The sequence below is a fragment of the Gossypium arboreum genome, chromosome 1, assembly GCF_025698485.1.
Source record: "Gossypium arboreum isolate Shixiya-1 chromosome 1, ASM2569848v2, whole genome shotgun sequence".
In the NCBI taxonomy this organism is placed as follows: Eukaryota; Viridiplantae; Streptophyta; class Magnoliopsida; order Malvales; family Malvaceae; genus Gossypium; species Gossypium arboreum.
The window spans coordinates 77543439-77562244 of record NC_069070.1 but is presented as its reverse complement, the minus strand read 5'-3'; the positions used below and the strand labels follow the sequence as shown (position 1 = coordinate 77562244).

At 33.6% G+C, this 18806-nt stretch overlaps 3 protein-coding genes and 1 non-coding gene across 5 annotated transcripts; 3 read left to right on the top strand and 1 right to left on the bottom strand.

Annotated features, from left to right (window-relative positions):
* Nucleotides 1–4179: 4179 nt before the first annotated feature.
* LOC128281995 (small nucleolar RNA R71) lies at nt 4180–4286 on the top strand. The gene has a single exon (XR_008272310.1). It is a non-coding gene; the product is annotated as a small nucleolar RNA R71 (small nucleolar RNA).
* A 5057-nt stretch (nt 4287–9343) lies between these two features.
* LOC108481187 (uncharacterized) lies at nt 9344–10789 on the top strand. The gene is made up of 4 exons (XM_053018637.1): nt 9344–9409; nt 9497–9724; nt 9835–9884; nt 10095–10789. The coding sequence occupies exons 1-4, from the start codon at nt 9344–9346 to the stop codon at nt 10336–10338; spliced, it is 588 nt and encodes a 195-aa protein (XP_052874597.1). The 3' UTR covers nt 10339–10789.
* Nucleotides 10790–12215: 1426 nt separating this feature from the next.
* LOC128280480 (mitochondrial outer membrane protein porin of 36 kDa-like) lies at nt 12216–13156 on the top strand. Its single transcript, XM_053018633.1, has 3 exons — nt 12216–12305; nt 12361–12581; nt 12657–13156. Exons 1-3 carry the CDS (start codon nt 12216–12218, stop codon nt 12961–12963), a joined length of 618 nt encoding a protein of 205 aa, XP_052874593.1. The 3' UTR covers nt 12964–13156.
* A 2859-nt stretch (nt 13157–16015) lies between these two features.
* On the bottom strand, nt 16016–18590 carry LOC108480520 (protein TIC 22, chloroplastic). 2 transcript variants are annotated; one of them, XM_017783549.2, is made up of 8 exons: nt 18140–18590; nt 18001–18063; nt 17782–17856; nt 17401–17451; nt 16980–17039; nt 16791–16862; nt 16536–16600; nt 16016–16450 (listed from the first exon to the last, which is right to left on the bottom strand). In XM_017783549.2, the coding sequence occupies exons 1-7, from the start codon at nt 18515–18517 to the stop codon at nt 16547–16549; spliced, it is 753 nt and encodes a 250-aa protein (XP_017639038.1). In that variant the 5' UTR covers nt 18518–18590; the 3' UTR covers nt 16016–16450; nt 16536–16546. The 2 variants fall into 2 exon arrangements, with proteins under 2 accessions (XP_017639038.1, XP_017639037.1); XM_017783548.2 differs by having other exon boundaries at nt 16536–16571.
* Between the last annotated feature and the right edge of the window lie 216 nt (nt 18591–18806).

Here is an 18806-nt window from a genome sequence, read left to right as displayed (position 1 = left end):
AAATTTAGAAGGATGAAGCAAATTGCTAAATTACAAGAAAGTGCCAGAATTCGACTATCTAAAGCAAATGATGAGAGATTTTTCTCAATATAATAAATTTACTTAACCAAGCTCTTTATAACAATAACTAATTGTAACTATACGTTTTTTTTAAGAATAAGAACAAGTACAATGATGGAAAATACATAATAAGAAATAATTCTGCAACTGGAATGAAAGAACAAAGTTAGGTAACTAATTAAATCAAATCTCGATAAAAAAGAGTCAATGAAAAGGGAGTAATTCTTAACGAATCAAAAAGGGTTAAGTTGTGGGTTATTATTAAGGGTAAAATCAAGAAATAAAAGTTAAGGTCCAAAGGGGTTCACTAGGGGTCAATTATGTGGGTAGGCTTTTATGGGGTAAATGGGTTAAAACCTAAGTGCCTTTATCATTTTCGTATATCAAATCAAAGGTGTGGTCTTGACATGTATAATCGAAGTAAGTTCTAGAATAACAAATCAATGTTGACTCACTCATAACCAATAAAATTAGTGAGCAAGAAAGATATATGCTCTAAAGGGCTCAAAATCACACGAAATATATGGGTATTTGATGTCAATCCTATAAATTCAAAACTTCAAGATAATACTTCAATTCAGGGAAATAACCTAGCAATTTTAATTCTCAAAAGTCAACTTATCATGCTTGATTATCTAATGTCTTTAAAGTTTAAACAATCAATGCAATTACCTATGATTTACTTCAAAAACATATCAATAAAAATCATAAATCAATAAGAATTCACTCTAATAATGATATGAGAAAATTATTTGAGAACAAGATAAAAATTTAGGGATTTCTGATAATCTCATAAATAACCTCCCCACACTTAAGATGTACATTGTCCTCAATGTACAAAGATATATAATAATCATATAAGCATAATATCAAAAGAGAGGGATAGAAGCGAAACTTCCCTGAATTTTTGAATGAAATCCTTGGAATAGCGAAGGCTGGATTTGTAGGTATGACCAATGAAGGGCATGATTCTGAGTTACTAATAAGAAAATAAACATGTAGAAGAGAATTAAGGCTTACTCGATAATAACCATTAGGATAAACATAGTTCAAAATATAAAAACATAAGTCTTCAAAAATAATTAAAAAGAAAGATAAAATTAAAAAGAAAAAGAAAAAGAAAAAAAAAATAAATAAATGGACTCAAAGGTCCTCATCATCGGTGTCGTGAGCCGGTGGCGCTGGAGGAGCGATATGGAGGTGCTCGCGAATCTGCCACAAAGTCTCGTCGATACTATCGAACCTCGCATCAAGACTGTCGAACCTCTGAGCATAGTACTGACGGAAATCAGTAAACTCCTCGAAAGTTGGCAGTAGAAGGAGCATGGTGGTGACTCGATGGTGGAGGCTATGGTGGATCCTCGTGAGGGGGAGGGACATCATCAGTAATGTCCTCTGGCTCATCCTGGTCATCAGATTGAACGAGTCGGTACTGAAGGGGGTCGAATCCACAGCGTCACTCTATCTTCCTTATATGGATCATATTAGAAATTCCCTGAGGAGACATCTGGGGGGTTAAAAAGGGGCACGGCTGTATGAGCCTCGTGTTGGACCACACGGCCATGTCACACGGCCGTGTGGCTCACGTCCAACCCATGTTTATCGCGAAATTTGAATGTGTAATCATCACACGGCCTGGGGACACGCCCATGTGGTCAAGCCGTGTAGTGCACATGGTCGCGTCGCATGTCGTGTACTAGGTTCTTCGCTTCTCTCACACCCGTGTGGTCTACCACACGCCCGTGTGTCTGAACACACGGCCGTGTGCCTTACCCATGTGGCTCCCTGACTTAATTAAAATTTGAAAAATTAGCTCTAGTTTTCATACGGTCTAGGACACGCTCGTGTGTCTAGGCCGTGTGCTCTACACGGCCGTGTCGCACGCCCGTGTGGATTGAATTAATGGCCGTGTGGCTCTATACTTGGGGAATTTTTAGCCCTATTTCTACACGGCCAAGGACACGTCCGTGTGTCCAGGCCGTGTGAGACACTGTACCTGCAAAAAAAAATTAAAAATAGCTAAAATAAACTAGTTAGTGGTGTTAGTACTCAGGTTGCCTCCCGAGGAGCGCTTATTTAGAGTCTAAGCTAGACTTACCTCTCATTCGCATGATTATGGTGGATTGAGGAGTTGAAACTCCTCACTTCTGCTATCAATTTTATCAAAATAAGGTCTGAGTCGAGCATACTTACTTTAAAAGTTTCGAATTTAGTACGTGTTACCTCGACTGTACCATGTGAAAAGATGTTCATTACCGTGAAGGGAGTTGCTCCGTCTGTATTGTGCTCTAAAGTATCAGTCGGGTGTCCTCTTTATCTAACAATACTTTATCCCCAACTTTAATTTGCTTTGTTACATCTTTTCGCTCATCGTGGTGCTACTTTAATTTTTCGTGTGCTTTTGGCTTCTCCTTGACATGTGTTCACCATTCATCTAGTTCATCGATCTGAAGCCTTCGTTCTTCATGAGTCGCTCCATTTTTTGGTATGGATTAGAATAAGGCTCTATCACTTCTTCCTAAGGGATTCCTGCAAAGAAGTTTGAGTTGTAATATTATTTAAATTAACCGAACTTAAACTATCATCTCAATTACTAGATATTTTAGCAGAATCATGAGCTTGGAGAGTAATCGTGTCATCACTTACACGAAGTATCAATTTACCTGTGCCAACATCTATGATAGTTCTAGCAGTTCCTAAAAAGGGCCTTCCTAATATTAAAGGCATGTCACTATCCTTTTCCATGTCTAGAACAACAAAATCAATTGGGAATATAAATTCATCAATTTTAACAAGCACGTCTTCAATAATACCACTAGGTAATCTGATTGTTTTATTTGCTAATTGAATGCTCATCCTAGTTTGTTTGGGTTTCCCAAAGCCTAGTTGTTTAAACATTTTATAGGGCATGACATTAATACTTGCCCCTAAATCAGCCAAAGCATTGTTAATGTTTAAACTACCAATTAAACAAGGAACCGTAAAACTCCCTGGATCTTTCAACTTGTTGGGTAGCTTATTCTGTAGAATGGCTAAGCAAACTGTGTTCAACTCCACATACGACGCCTAATCCAATTTCTGTTTATTTGCTAAAAGCTCCTTTAAAAATTTAACTGCGTTTGGCATCTGCGAAAGAGCTTCAATAAACAGTAAGTTAATATGTAATTTCTTTAATAATTTAAGGAATTTACCAAATTGTTCATCTGTGTGGTCTTTCCTTGTTGCACTTGGATATGACACATGAGGTTTATATTCTCTACTTACTGATTTTTGTTCACTATGGTCCACATTATCCTTACCTTTACTTACCACAAGTCCTTGCCTTGATTCTGGTTTAAGTTCAACTAACTCTTTCTCATCTCAAAAGGTAATCGCATTAAGCTGCTCCTTTGGGTTAGTTTCAGTATTACTAAGCAAACTACCTTATGGTCGGTCAGAAATCAATTTAGCAAGCTGGCCTATCTGAGTTTTGAGCCCTTGGATCGACGCTTGTTGATTCTTAAGTGTTGTTTCGGTATTCTGAAAATGAGTTTCTGACACTGAGATGAATTTCGTTAGCATTTCCTCAAGGTTCGACTTCTTATCCTGCTGGTAAGGTAGTTGTTAAAAACTTGGGGGATGTTGTGGCCTTTGATTTCCTTGACCACCCCATGAGAAGTTGGGATGGTTCCTCCAACATGCATTATACCTACATTATAAGTATTGCTGTATGGGTTATTTTGAGGTCTAGAATTATTATTACCCATATATTGAACTTGTTCCTCCTTGGTGCTAGGGTTGAAGGATTGATATTCTGTGTGTACTCCTCCTCCATTTGAATCGCACGTCATCACTAGATGTACCTGAGTAGAACCATACAAACCGTCAATATTTTTATTTAATAGTTCTACTTGGTTACATAGCATAGTAACCGCGTCGAGGTTGAAAACACCGGCTACTTTTGTCGGCTTTCTTCTCATGACTTGCCACTGATAGTTATTTAGTGACATCTCTTTAATAAATTCATAAGCCTCTTTAGGTGTTTTGCTGTTTAATGTTCCATCAGCGGCTGCGTCGATCAGTTGCCTTGTTGAGGGGTTCACACTGTTGTAAAACGTCTAAACCTGCAACCATAAAGGTAACACATGGTGAGGGCACCTTCTTAATAGGTCCTTGTATCTCTCCCATGCATCATAAAGAGTTTCTAGATCCATCTACACAAAAGAAGAGATATCATTCCGCAATTTAGCCGTTTTAGCTGGCGGAAAATATTTAAGTAAAAATTTTTCTGTCATTTGTTCCCAAGTAGTGATTGACCCTCGTGGTAACGAGTTCAACCACTGTTTAGCCTTATTCCTTAATAAAAAGGGGAATAACCGAAGGCGAATGGCATCATCAGAAACGCCATTGATTTTAAATATGTTGCAGAGTCCCAGAAAATTCGCTAAATGAGTGTTTGGATCCTCGTCTTTCAAACTATCAAATTGAACAAATTGTTCTATCATTTGAATCGTGTTAGGTTTTAGTTCAAAATTATTTACAGCAATAGCAGGTCTAACTATACTTGATTCAGTTCCTGTTAAGTTAGGTTTAGCATAATTATACATAGTACGAGGAGCAGGATTCTGATTTACTGGATCAGCAGTAATCGCAGGAGTTAGCGGGTTTTCCTGATTTTCAGCCATCTCCTCGGTTGTGGCGTGAATATCTTTCTCTTGCTCTTCCTCTATGTATCTTAGGCTTCGCCTTATTTCTCTTCGATATCTGCGAGCTGTGCTTTCGATCTCACTATCAAAAAGTAGGGGTCCTGACGGGTTTCTTCTAGTCATAAATTATTAAAAACCTGCCAAAAGTATATAAAAGAAAATTTAGTGATATAAAAAAATTAAAATAAAAATTAAATTGCAATAAAATAAATGACTAAAGTAATAAAAATTAAGCGTTCCTAATATCTTAGTCCCCGGCAACGGTGCCAAAAACTTGATGGTCACAAAACTAACTAATAATTCGATTTAAGGCAAGCGCATCTATCAAACAGTAGTATAGTTATGGTAAGACCGAAATATCATATCCATGAGTACTAAAAGTACTAGTAGTTACTCTCTTTTTATTATATAGCCAAAGAATTTAAGGTTGTTTTTAAACTAAACTAATTTTCTAATTTAAGATCACGACAGAGGCGAAAGTTGGAAAATACTTTAGGAAAACCAATTGAGAAGACAATACCTAAGAAAAAATTTACCTAGACTCACTTATTACCCTTGACTTTGATGATTTATTCACTTAACTTATTCCGTAGAAATCCCTAATTTATGTTAATATCTCTCTCGAGACTAAGAACAACTGACTCTAGGTTGATTAATTGAAATCTCTTTCTAATTAAAACCCCTCTTGTCGCATTAACTCGATCTATGGATTCCCTTATTAGATTTGACTCTAATCCGATAGATTTATGCCGTCCTATCTCTAGGATTGCATTCAACTCCGCTTAATTATGAAAGATCTACTCTTAAATAGGACTTTTGCTCCACTGAATAAGCACATCAAAAACCTGGATTAATATCCTGAAATATTAAGCAAGAATTAAAACTTATAATTAAGAATAAGAACAAGTATTTATCATATAAATCAAAGCATAATAGGATTCGTAACAGGGTTCATCTCCCTTAGGTATTTAGGGAGTTTAGTTCATAATAATAATGGAAAACATCTCAAAGTTTGGAAGACAACAAAACATAAAGAAAACCCAAGAACTTCTAGGATGGAAATCTTCAGTCTTTTTGTAAATTTTAGCTCCGAGGTGATTCCGATGGCTAATCGCGAGTATTTTCTACCTCCAACTCTGTGTATCCCCCTTAATCCTCCTCTAGAGTGTTTATATAGGCTTTAAAATGCTTTAGAACCCTCAAAAGTACCCTTTTCCGAATAGGACTAGGCTTGGGCTCGGTAGAGACACGACTGTGTGAAGGTGCTCAAGCCGTGTGCAATATTGAGTTGGTTCCTAGTCGACACAGCCATGACACACGGGCGTGTGGTCTACCCGTGTGTCACACACGGGCGTATGGATCACCCGTGTGGAAGTGTCTAGGCCGTGTGAAACACTGATTTAATCCCAATTTGTCAGTTTTTGGCCCGTTTCTCGCTCCTTTTGCTATCCTAAGCTCTCCTGAGTATAAAACATGAAATTAAAAGATTAGGAGAATCGAATTCACTAAAACCAAGGAAAAATCATTCATAAATATGCCAAGCATGGGGTAAAAATATGTATAAATTACAGTTTATCAACATATCTTTCCTCAAAGATTCTTTTACGGTAAAGTCGTCATAACTTTAATTGATTTAAAATTGGGTTGAGAAAATGATATAATTGAGAAATTAATTTAGTTAATTTTAAAATTAATTAATATTTATTTTAGAAATAAAAACAAATATTTCTTTGGTAGAGCTATTAAACAAGTTTTTATACAAAAGTTGCATATATTGTTATTCTGCGAGAAAGTAGTGAGAATTTATTTTCTAAGAATAAATTTTATTTTCTAGGAATAATAATTTGCATTGGTTTCTATTTGAGAGAATTATTTTTTCTACTGGAAGTAATAAATTGTTTTTGGTTCTGTATTTGGTTCTCGTTGTTTGAGCCCACACTCGATGCAATTTGAGGTATGAGATAGCAGAGAAGGTCGTTCGGTTGAAAGACGGGAATGTTTCAGATCCATCTCGCACAAAACACATGTACTTTTCGAAAAAAAGTTTATTATTATAAATATCACAAACCAGCTCGATTTTCAAAATTTTAATTTACCCTTGTGAGTGAAAATCGTTTTCTAAACAGAATCTTTCCAACAAATAGGGCATTATTCTCTATTGCTTAATATTACTAAAACTCATTGTATCATATATAGTATCACATTATCAAACCTAATTCATGATCGCAATAATATATGTGTATATAATTCGACATAGCTCAATCGAATCACGTAGCCAAATGTATACATACTTCAATTATGTTCGTTACCAATATGATTCGATTATAAATAACTACTTAATTAAAAAATAAATTAGAAACAAATTATGAAAGCATAAACTAGATTCGTTGTTTGTGTCCATTCTCATCTTTTTGTTGTCCCTCGACGTTTCAATCTTGTTTTTAACCTCATTCACTAAATCGAGTATAAAAAATATATTGAATTCTCATTTACTAACCTATAATTATTCAATTAAAACTCATTTTACATACTTTTCAATCTAGTCCTTTATGTCGCTAATATCTTAAATCTTACATTTTACAATTTACTTAATCGAATCTAAATCTGACTTTGTATTTATTTATTAGAAAATCCATTCTATACTTTCCCTTACACTTGGGTCCTTGTTAAGTTAAATATAATTTCTAAGATTTGAGCTTAATCTAACTACATTCCAAGCTAACCTATTTCATCATTTTCATAATTTTCATATAATCAAGTTTAATCTATTATGATTTTCATGTTTCTAGTCTCAATTACATTAAGACTTCTCTAATCGCAATTTTAAAAATTACTAACAATTATAAAAACTAATCAATGGGTTGACTTAATACAAGCTTTCTATAAAAAAAAATCCATAAAATTTTACCAGGAAACCTTTCTCACTAATCTACTATAATATATCCATGAAAACCCAACTATTCTATATCAAGAATTAACAAAGTTTCAAAAGAAAACTCAGCTATTTCTTAACGTATAGCACACGACAATAGTGAAATAAGAAAACAAGTTTTTCTTTTCTTTCTCTTGATGTTCGATGGAGGAAAATGAGATGAAAATCATGTTTTTTTTCTTCTCTCCCTTATCCCATATCTATATAATTAATATTTATTTAATTAATTAAAACCAAATCAAAGGCCATCATTTAATCTACAACAATTAATGGACATGAACGGCCAAGATTAGTAGTCCTAATTAATTAATGGTTAAATCATTATTTAACCCTTGATTTAATTCACATTTAAACCTCTACTCAAATCCAATTAAAGTTCAACTAGTTTTAACAACTACACAATTTAGTCTCCGTACTATTTTCTTTAATAAATTAAATAAATCACTCATTACAAATATTCATAATTAATTCATAATTTTTTGGTTTAATACTCGGATTATCTCGGTTTAAGAAAATTCAACCTTAAATCGAGTTTTTCAACATCGATAAAAATTGAGTAGTTACACTTGCAGCTTCGAGGAAGCTAGCTTCGGAGTTCTTTTGGTAGGTTGGTACGGGGTCATCTATCCATATTTGGCATGACCGTTAGGGGTAGAGAGTTTAATGGGAAATGAGTCGAGCTATAATGTGTCAATTTCGAGACTCGACAATTAGGTCATGTTTAGTTCAATGTAATGGCATAATCGTTAAATTATTTCGCGGGCCCACCATAAACAGATGTTTGGTTAAATGGAATGCCCGGGCTTATTTCATTACGAGCCTATGCAGTGAAATGGTTTGATTTCTATTTCGTTTCCTCACTATTGATTACTGATTCGGTGCTTAAGGAGGCCATCACCACAAAGATGCTCCCTACTTTACCCTTTCCCTTCTCACCTCAAAAAAGCTCCCACGTAGTGAGACAGTCACTCTCTTACTTCCTTTGACTCTGGCCATAGCACTCCTCACCTTTATCGCAGTGTCCTTCAAGTAAACATTTTCTCCCTCCATTCCTTTCATTTTCCTCTCTTCCAATTTTTCTGCCCTTTTTTTTTTCTCTCTTTTTGAATTCCTTTTCTTTTTTTCAATAGAGTTGTCATAGCCTCTATTTGAATCGAAATAAATATCTCTATTGATTTGTCCATTTTTAGGTTCGTTTTCACCATTTTTAGGTTTGTTTTTTTCCTTTTATTTGTTTTGTTTTTCTAGAAATTTGAAGGTTTTGGATTTGAAATTCTGGGTTATTTTGACTTTGTTTGATTTGAGATAAGAATTGGGTTTTTTTTTCTTTTGATTTAGATTTTTCAGTACTATCAAAGAAGAAGAAAAAATGAGTTGGAAAAGCAAAAGATTTGATCCAAATCCAAAATCTATGGTAACAAAAAAGTTGAATCTTTTGCTTTGCATTGGTTACTTTTATGCTGGAATGCTCTTTTCTAATAGGTAAATTTCTTTTAATTTTCATTTCTTGATTTGGTTCTAGCTTGTATTTGCAGTTTGATGAATTAGGTGATTGTAAAAATTATATATATAATTTAGTGAAAGCAATAGTTGTTTTGTTTTTTGTTTTAATTAGTTCCATGGACCTTTTTTTTTTTTTCCATTTTCTTCTTGTTTTTCTTCACCTATGGTTGCAGAGTTGCAAGAAAAAGAAACGACCAAGTGTTTTTTTGCTGTTGAAATCGATGATAAGGTTGTCAGAAAAATCGTTATGGGCCTTACATACTTTATAATCTTTTTTTGTTTTTGTTTTTGTTTTTTACAAATGGATGCTTCATAGAAAACTATTCTTATTACTGGTGGTGCTGGGTTCATTGGCACTCACACTATGGTACAACTACTCAATGAAGGTTTTAAAGTGTCAATTATTGACAATCATGATAACTCTATTATTGAAGCTATTGATAGGGTTAAGAAATTAGTGGGTCCTGAACTCTCTAAGAAACTCCAGTTCAACTTGGAAAGCAAATTTTTTTCCATCTTTTACTCCAAAGATGAAACCTTTGTTGTATGTATCATTTTATTATGATGATCACACATTTGTGTTTTTATTTGTTTTAAGATCTATGATGGGATCAAAGCTTTTTCATATAGATTTTTGGTTTTGTTTGCTTGCAGGATGATTTGAGGAACAGGGATGACTTGGACAAGCTTTTCTCTAAAACAAAGTACTGCCAGTTGAATATATATTGTAATCTTTTTTTGTTTTGATTGTTTGCATCACAATGGTCCATAAATTTATTGTCATTTTACAGTTTCATTTGAGATTATGCTTGCAAATGACTTAAAATAAATGTAATTTGACTAATGTTGAATTGGATTTCACTTGTAACAATTGGCTTAGGTTTGATGTCGTCATACATTTTGCTGCCTTTAAGGTTGTTGAGGAGAGTGTCGGTAACCCTTGTCAGTAATGGGTTGCTGGGAAGCCCTATGGTGCAGTGGAAAAATTATTTTGGCGAACCAAACCAGGAATCTATGCACAAGGAACGAATCAGGAAGAAAAGGTTTGAAAAATATACCTTTCGTACTCTAAAAATAGGAAGGAACCACTTCTGTTTTAATCCCCTTCGAGTGCTGCCGATCCAAAGCCGCAACAGAATTGCCCCAGCCTCTACATAGTCCACCCTGTTACAAACGAATGAAAAAAAACTCTCACAGAACATTTCAAAAAGTTTTTCTGAAAAGAAAATGTGGCTGCTAGACCTAGGTTCCTTTTCTTTTGTGGTTAATGTTGGTCAACACTTTTCTGCACCCTAGGGTTAATATTCCTTAAAAAAATGGAATCCCCTTTTTGGTGCTAGAATATATATGAAAATATCACATTGTAATATCCTTTTTGAAAGGATATTAATTTCCATATATATTTTATGTTTGACCAAAATTAATTATTATAATACTTTATTTTAATAATTTCGTAAATAAGTCATATTTAATATTTTATATGAATCAAATATATACATTTTTTTAATTATGTTCTCTATTCTTGTACAATGAATTTGTACATGTATTGTGTTCATTATTTAACTCTCGAATTAAATTAATTCAGTAATTAATATAATTCTCATGACAGTTAAATTTAATATCAATTGTGTTTAGATTCTGTTTGTTTCAACCATAAGGTGTGACCTTGTAGACTCTTGTAACATTGGTAGTAATACTAGAACACTTTTAACATTACAAGTTATGAGTGGCATCTAGCAATGCATCATCACTACCCAAGTTACAAGAAGTCGTGGTTCAACATAACCTTTTTGTTATAAATTTTCATGTATAATATCTTTTTGTCCTTTATATCTCGGTTGGACACTAGTCATGGAATGGTCACACTTGCAAAGTCTGATCTCATGTTTCTTAATACTTGAAGTAGACTACAATAAACTAATAAGTGTAATATCTCATATTAACTTATTTGAGATTGGCCATGCATTTCTAGTCTCACTTTATGAAGTGGCCTAAGATATTGCTTCCATTATTTAAGAGGGACAAATCCTATCTTGATCATATCCCACTACATAGATTGTGGCATACCCAACGCCAGTCTTTATAGTACAACCTATTACAGTAGACGTTTGATTGTATCAAAATATACGACTCACGATGTTGGGATAATGATGATATCAAGTCTAAGGATTGTATACATAGTTATCACTATAAGTAATGTTGTGACTATTACATAATAATGCAAGAAACATACTCATAGTGGGTCAGTCCAATATGTCGTTCTCTAACATATACTCATGTATTGATTTTGACATCTCTATGTCAATGGCAACACTTTATCATCAATCAACTCCATGTTAGTCTTAATACATTATTGTTGTCCAAGTCCACAATAATACTCGACTAAAGACTTTTTAATAAAAATCATATTATTCTCAAGATATTATTATAAAACAATTTATTTATATACACAGAAAAGAAGCTGAAATAATAATGGCAATACTTTATATTAATAAATGAGGTAAAACAAGTATGTTATTACAATAATCTCATTATTGGTCCTTGGGCATACTCTAACAGTCAGTATTTTGACAATAATTTGATTGGCACTATCAATTTGTATGAGATCATGACCAAATATAATTGCAAAAAGTTATGAGAATTTCTTCAAAACTCTTTGTTTTCCTCTATATGGTATCTTTTTGGTTTCATAGTTGCATTTCAACTTATCTAAGAATGATGTTAAATTAGTATAATTGCTAGAATTCCTTGTTGAGTTGTTCCTATTTGTTCTAGTCTTCGAAGAAGGCCCATTTTTATCTCTATGATTTTATCTAAGAAGATGTTAAACTAGTATAATTGTTCCTATTTACTAGAATCAAGGAGCTTATTATATGTCAATGCTTTTATGCCAAGAAAACAATACTTTTTGCTTATACTGCTTCAATTCCACTAAATTTTTCAAGTGTTAGTAAACATGAACACCACTCGATTGCGTCCTTATTCTTCTCTTACTTTGGTGTTATACGTATTCACACGTTTTTTTTACTAAGCAAATGGTATTCTCATCCCCTGCAACTGTATATGGCCAACCAGAAAAAATACCATGTGTTGAGGATTTTGAGTTGAAGGTCGTGAATCTTTATGTCTGTTTTGAGATGCTGTTGGACATGTCTATTTTTTCACTTTTGTATATATTAGATTGAACTCCAGTATTTGCATGAGTATGCTAGGATAAGCTCAAGCATTGGATTGACTGCCAAACCGATAGTTAAGTTCTCGAGTGTGCTTAGAACAAATGTTCTTACACTAGGTATCGATATCTCATTCGACACAAAGGTTTGGAATTTTACCAAATGCAACACGGGATTGAGCTTCACCAATGCAGACCTTATTGCTTTTTTGGCTTTTCATGTGGTTATGTTCTATATGCTTATCTACAGCTGAACATTCCAAATGATATAATCTCAAGTTTAATACCCTGTTTGTCAATGCAGGAATGAAAAGGGTGATTCAGTTAACGCATCTTATTACCATATTGTGAATCCATTGACCAACATTGTTGTTGGTGTTGAGGTGACCCACAGGTTCTCTAGCAATGTGAACACTGTCACTATGGGTACACAACATGCATTGGATCCATTAACCACAATCAAGGCACCGGTGAACAATGCCGACAAGGCAAGCACACTCATTCAGCACGAGTGGAGCCCGAAATCCCTCTTTACCAATTTTAGAGAGGTGGATACAAAGTCCATCGATAAGAGCCCTAAGGTCAAACTTGCTTTGACACTCAAGCTTTGAGAGCTTAAAAAAAAAACTCATTTTGGTAAGAGTATGGTAGACTTAAAAAGATTTTTTAAGTTCTAGATTGTTGTTGACTTTCATGGTGTTGTCATCTTCCCTTTTATGTCAATGGTTTTTCATTTTAAAAAAGAATAAAGTGAAAAAAATGTGATAATTGTTTTTATTCATTCCTTGTTTAATTGAGGTGAAATACCTTTGATTTGTCCCATAATTTTTTTTAGAGGCACTCTTTGTTTTTTTCATGGAGTTTACTAATAAAGGAAAATAAGAGTTGTACCTTTTTTTTTGTTGAGAACAATATTTACTTGGTATAGAACTTGGTAAAAGGTATAGGCATAAAGTCTAACATTGGTAGGGGTGTGCAAATTTTGGGTAAAACTGAATTAATTCGATTAACCAACCGAATTCAGTTAATCGGCCAGTTAATAATTTTTTGGAAGTTTGGTTAACGGTTAATTTGGTTCAAAATTGGTCGGTTAATCTAATTAACATAATTTAATAAATAATAGTATAATATATAAGTATTCAGTCGGTTCAGTTAATTTTTTGGGAATATAAATTAATCGGTTAGTTAAGCTGGTTAATTTTTTATATGTTTTATACTTGTTTTAACCAAAAATAAAAAATATATATATAAATTTCGTTTAATTCGGTTAACCGACCGAATTAATCAAAAAAGTTCGGTTAGGTTAATTTTTTTGAAAAAAATTCAGTTCATTTAATGGTTAACAGTTTAAAAAGGTCGGTTAATTCGATTGAACACCCCTAAACATTGGATTAGCTTGTAAACTCGGCCATGGAAAGCTTTCATCACTGGTGGTGAGATTGCCTAAAGGTAGAATTATCATTGAGACTCTTATATTTTGAGTCTGAGAGTATTTTGATCTCTATTTAAGAAATATACAAATTAGTACATTTACGTTAAAGTAAAGAGCAAATTGTTTTCTTTTTACAACACAATTTGGAACGACGATATTACAAAAGAGAACAAATACTTTAAAGAATTTAGTTTAAAAGTGTTTAGTTTACTATTAAAAAGTACTTTTGATAGATAAAATGTTTACTTTAGAGGTGATGTTATGATATAAAATATGTATTTATATGATGTTTAAATTCACTAATATTATATTATTTTTAGTAAGGATATAAAAGAAAATAATTTATTATTCGCTCATTATTAATTTTTGATATATAAATTTTAAATTTTAAATATTTTTAACCATTAATATTAATTATTTTTTAAAAAAAAGGAAGATGTAAATAATAAGAATAAAATGTATATATTTTAAACAAATAAAACTAGATTAAAAAGAGTTGAAGATATGAACTTGTCGAATCTAAAATATTTTTAAATATTAAATTCATTCATAATTAAGCTTATAGAATGTATTTGTTGTGTGTCAACTATAATGAACATAATTTGAGAAACAAAGGATTCAAATGATAGTTCATTATTTTAATATGTATTAAATAAAATATTTTAAATATTTTAATATAAAAATAAAAATATTTTAATATAATTTAATATAAAAGTAATTATATTAAGAATATTATTAAATTATATATTATTTTATTAAATTATATTTAATAATAATTATATTAAAATATAATTAAATTATTTATTATTATTTTATTAAATCATATTTAATAATAATTCTATTAAAATTTAATAAAATAATCATTTATCTAATTTTTTTGTTAAGGGTACTCTGGTCATTTTAACTTTTCTCCTTATGCTATTACAAATCTATTCCATTCAACCAAACATAATAATACTATTACAGATCTATTCCATTTCATTCAACTAAATAATTGAATTACTGATTACAGCTCTATTATATTACAGCTCTATTTCATTCCAGTGAACCAAACGTGCCATTAATGTTTATTTCGGGAGAGGTGTAGGGTGGGATGCCAAGGGGGTTCGGGAGTTGTTTTCAGTGGAGGAGGCGGATCAGATTCTGTGCATTACAATTGCCACGCCGGGGCCACCGAATATGTTAGTATGGGGACATTAGCAGACGGGCTGTTATTCGACCAAATCGAGCTATACATGGTTTCTGCTTCATAATTTTGGGTTGGGTCTTCACCAGTTCTATTGGAAAGCTACTAGGAAAGTGGTGACTCTTCCCAAGAATCGGGTGTTTGCTTGGTGCCTCGAACCCACTGACTAATTATGCAAGATGCCACCGATGTGCTCACCCTATGGATGCATTGCGTGATTGCCTAGCTTCTTACAACACCTCAGTTCTTGCTAGTATTCATGATGACCAGTTACAAGCTAATGTTAGTTGTATTGATTGGTCGGAGATGGCCATGCCTATTTTGGATGAGGCCGCCTTTTGTGGATTTGTTGGTCCTAATTTGGAACCTATGGAATGAGCGTAACAACGTGGTGATGCGAGGCCGTTGGACAGCACCACACATGATTTTGGACGGGGTGAAAGGGCTTAACGATGATTTTCGAATTCATAATTTGGTTAATCCACCGATTCCTTCGACAGGTTCTAAAGGTAAATGCTGATGGGTGGGCATTGGGGTTGTGATCCGTGATTCTGATGGGCTAGCGACGAGTGTGGCTGATTGAGGGAGTCATTGTGGACGGAGGCGGCGCACTCCATGGGCTTCCGTGTGGAAAGCGGTTCTGCTATTATTATTACTACATTTGTCGTTATTGGGCCATATGTTACACGAGGCTCAGAACATGAAAATTTTATTTGATTTTTAAAAAAGTTTTGCCATGTAGGGTTGTTGATTGTTTAAGTAGACCGGCTCAGAATGATGTTACTTTCGAGATACATCAAATTAATTTCTTTGTTAATTAACTTTTATTTAGAGCTAATTTAATTAGTGAAACATAACAAATAAAAAGTCAACTAATTTAACCTACTGATATTAAATCGACTGGATTAAATTGATTAAAACTATGTCTGCCAATTAAGTTTAAAGATGATCAAAACTAATTGGATCAACATTAGACCAACTACTTTAAGGCCAACAAATCACGGAGAAGAAAAGTGGATTCATGAGGGATCTCAAACAAGAATAATTTTTAGCAAATAATTTGCAATTCTATGTTTGCTTTTCTTAAAACTCTTCCTTGATGAAGAAATGTAAGATGTAAGCCAAGACACAACTAATGCTTTCTCTACCAATTTACTCGTTCAAAGTATAAATATGCATATCAATGACCGCACTACTAGGTTTCCTTGCCTATTTCTTTTCTCTTCCTTTTTTTCCGGTAACATATGGAGAACCCATCAGACAGTGTACATCCCACTCTTAATTACCATCTCTTCCATTCCAAATTCTACTTCAAGAGCTTCTGAGTTGCTGTAATCGCATTTTTTATGTTATCAAATGGACAGGCGAAAGTCACATCCCAACTGCCTCATACTTTCACCACATCTTGGAGGTGTTGAGAATAGCTTTTACCGGGTGGAATGAATATTAGATCTTCCCAGCCCGAGTTTTTCTCGCTCATCTGCATCAAACAATGTTGAACTATCAGATTCCAGTTCCTTATTCTAAGTGTTACATAGACCTACTCAGCAATTAGATTCTCTTACCTCCATTTTCTTCAGAACGTCTTCCAAGCTTCCAACCTGCTCCAACATATTGGATGAAATGAATACTAAGAAAGGCAAAGCCAAACCGAAAATCATACCATTAATAAAGCACTTATACACAGATGGAACAATTGAAAGCATTTAGGAGAGAGAGTGGAGGGGTTTTGATGTCTAATCTTTAATCCATGCATGCATGTACAATTTGAATCTCCAAAACAGACACATAATACACACACACACACACATGCGCGATACCATGATTTGCTGAGAAACACCAGGTCCTCTCGATGCCCTTGAAACCTTTGAAAGTTCTTTTTCAATATCTTCCTACACAATAACAAGAAAATAATAGAAATCATGTATGGTTAACAAATATTTATAAATGAATAATAAACAAAAAAAAAAAAAAAAAGTGTCTATAACAACTTGATGGATCAAGCTAACCTTATTGAAATATATTGGGCAGTAACGCTTGTTTTTCTTCCTCACAACAAGGAGGTCAGACTGTAGAAAGAGGCATTAAAGAAAAAAAATCTAACATTAATTTGTGGTGACATAGAAATTGTTATCACAGTTCAGCTCCTCATGCACTCCTAATGGAAAAACAGCATGTTGGAAGTGGCAATATCTTTCAGTAAAAAACGTTCTGATTCATCAATTTATAATAACACCGGAAGTGTCTCATATTCACAACAAGAAGTAAGGAAAGTCTCTTTATGCTATGATAATACAGAAAAAAGAATTGCGAATGATTCAATGCGCCACTGTGAGTAACCATATACATGCATAAATAAGGTTTTGGTACCAACTAAAAAACCATGCGATACATTGTATACATATATATTGAATAAAATATATAGCATACCTGGAAAACTGGAACTCCATCGAACCCACTTTTGATGTCACCAGATTTCAGCTAATAGATATGAGAAACTATTGTGAGTAATGGTGTAGAATTGCCCAAGTAAGTAACATCTTCACTCAAGTACAAAAGAATAATCATTGTAATCTCATTTGAAGCATAGTTGTCTACTCTAAGTACCCAACAACCAGTCCACATAAAAACTGACACCCAATAATCTTACACCTAAATGAAAATTGAAACATTTTTTCCTTCATTGTGTTAAAATTTCTTAAAAGAAACACAATCTAGATGAAATAAGTCCACTGCATTAAGTAGCAAAGTTCAGCTATTTATGTTCCCTTTTAAGAACAACTTTAAAACCAAATTGCATTAAACACTAACCTCTAGTGCATTCTTTATTTGAATTGGATCCGGTAGAAAACGAAATGCAATTCCTTCAACCTTCAGTGAGTATACCTGTATATATATTATGAAACCAGCAATCATAAAAATCAATATTGTTATTTCCAAATCAATTTTAGTTAATATTTTAAATTTTTTTGAACATAAATGACAATTGGAAAACCGGTAATTAAAAAGAAACAAAAAAAAAAGCGTAACCTGATCAAGTGTAATCGGCACGACTTTAGCATTACTTCTCAGCTCCCTTCTCCGTAATCGAACCTATGAAAAAATAAAATAAAATAAACACAAAAAGGTTCGAAACTTCCTCTAAATTTTTTAAAAAAATTTAACTAACCTGAGCAAGAAAAGCCTCGGCGTCTTCTTGGCGAAAGCAAAGTAAGCCAATAGACTTGGCTCCATTGGGATCAGAGATAAGCACGAACTCATTGTTGGAGTTGCTCACTGTATAGACAGCGGTGCCGGCTAGAGTTTTCGCAACTTGCTCGGGATTCAACGTGGCAGCCGCCGCTACCGCAGCCTTCGGCTGAGAAACTGAGGCAAAGAGCGGACGATGGTGGGAAGTCGCAGAGGGGGAGAAACCGGCGGCAAAGTTGGAGGCAAGACGGTTGGTATGGTGGAGGCGGGTGGCGAGCTCAGCGCCGAGACGGTGGATGAAGGTGGAGAGGGATAAGAGAGGGTTTGAGGGGAATGGAGGAGGTTTTGGGAATTCCATTTTTTTTTTCTGAGGGAAAAAGAAAATGAAGTTATGAGCCTGAAATGTAATTTGTTTTGTTCAACGGACATTTTTCGATGGTCCAATTCGTTATAAGGGCTTCAACCCCATTTCAGTCTATTGGGTTTAAAATGTTACCGAAGCCTACTTCGGATTGACCAAAGAAATTGGGGACTGTAAATTATATTTTCTAATAAATTTCAAGGATCATTTGTGATATTATTCCTTTTATAGTTCAGTTAATATTTTTTTTATAAAATTTATTAGAGAGATAAGAGGAAATGACTTA

Bases quoted from the DNA above. Each gene is read 5' to 3' on its own strand.
- LOC108481187 (XM_053018637.1), top strand. From the start codon at position 9,344: ATGGTTGCAGAGTTGCAAGAAAAAGAAACGACCAAGTGTTTTTTTGCT. The intron at 9,410-9,496 runs GTTGTCAGAAAA...GATGCTTCATAG, and splicing joins CTGTTGAAATCGATGATAAG to AAAACTATTCTTATTACTGG. The intron at 9,885-10,094 runs GTACTGCCAGTT...GCTGCCTTTAAG, and splicing joins AAGCTTTTCTCTAAAACAAA to GTTGTTGAGGAGAGTGTCGG.
- LOC128280480 (XM_053018633.1), top strand. From the start codon at position 12,216: ATGGTATTCTCATCCCCTGCAACTGTATATGGCCAACCAGAAAAAATA. The intron at 12,306-12,360 runs GTCTGTTTTGAG...TGTATATATTAG, and splicing joins TGAAGGTCGTGAATCTTTAT to ATTGAACTCCAGTATTTGCA. The intron at 12,582-12,656 runs GTTCTATATGCT...TTGTCAATGCAG, and splicing joins TTGGCTTTTCATGTGGTTAT to GAATGAAAAGGGTGATTCAG.
- LOC108480520 (XM_017783548.2), bottom strand. From the start codon at position 18,517: ATGGAATTCCCAAAACCTCCTCCATTCCCCTCAAACCCTCTCTTATCC. The intron at 18,064-18,139 runs GTTAGTTAAATT...ATTTTTTCATAG, and splicing joins CCGAGGCTTTTCTTGCTCAG to GTTCGATTACGGAGAAGGGA. The intron at 17,452-17,781 runs GTTAGTGTTTAA...CATATCTATTAG, and splicing joins AAATAAAGAATGCACTAGAG to CTGAAATCTGGTGACATCAA.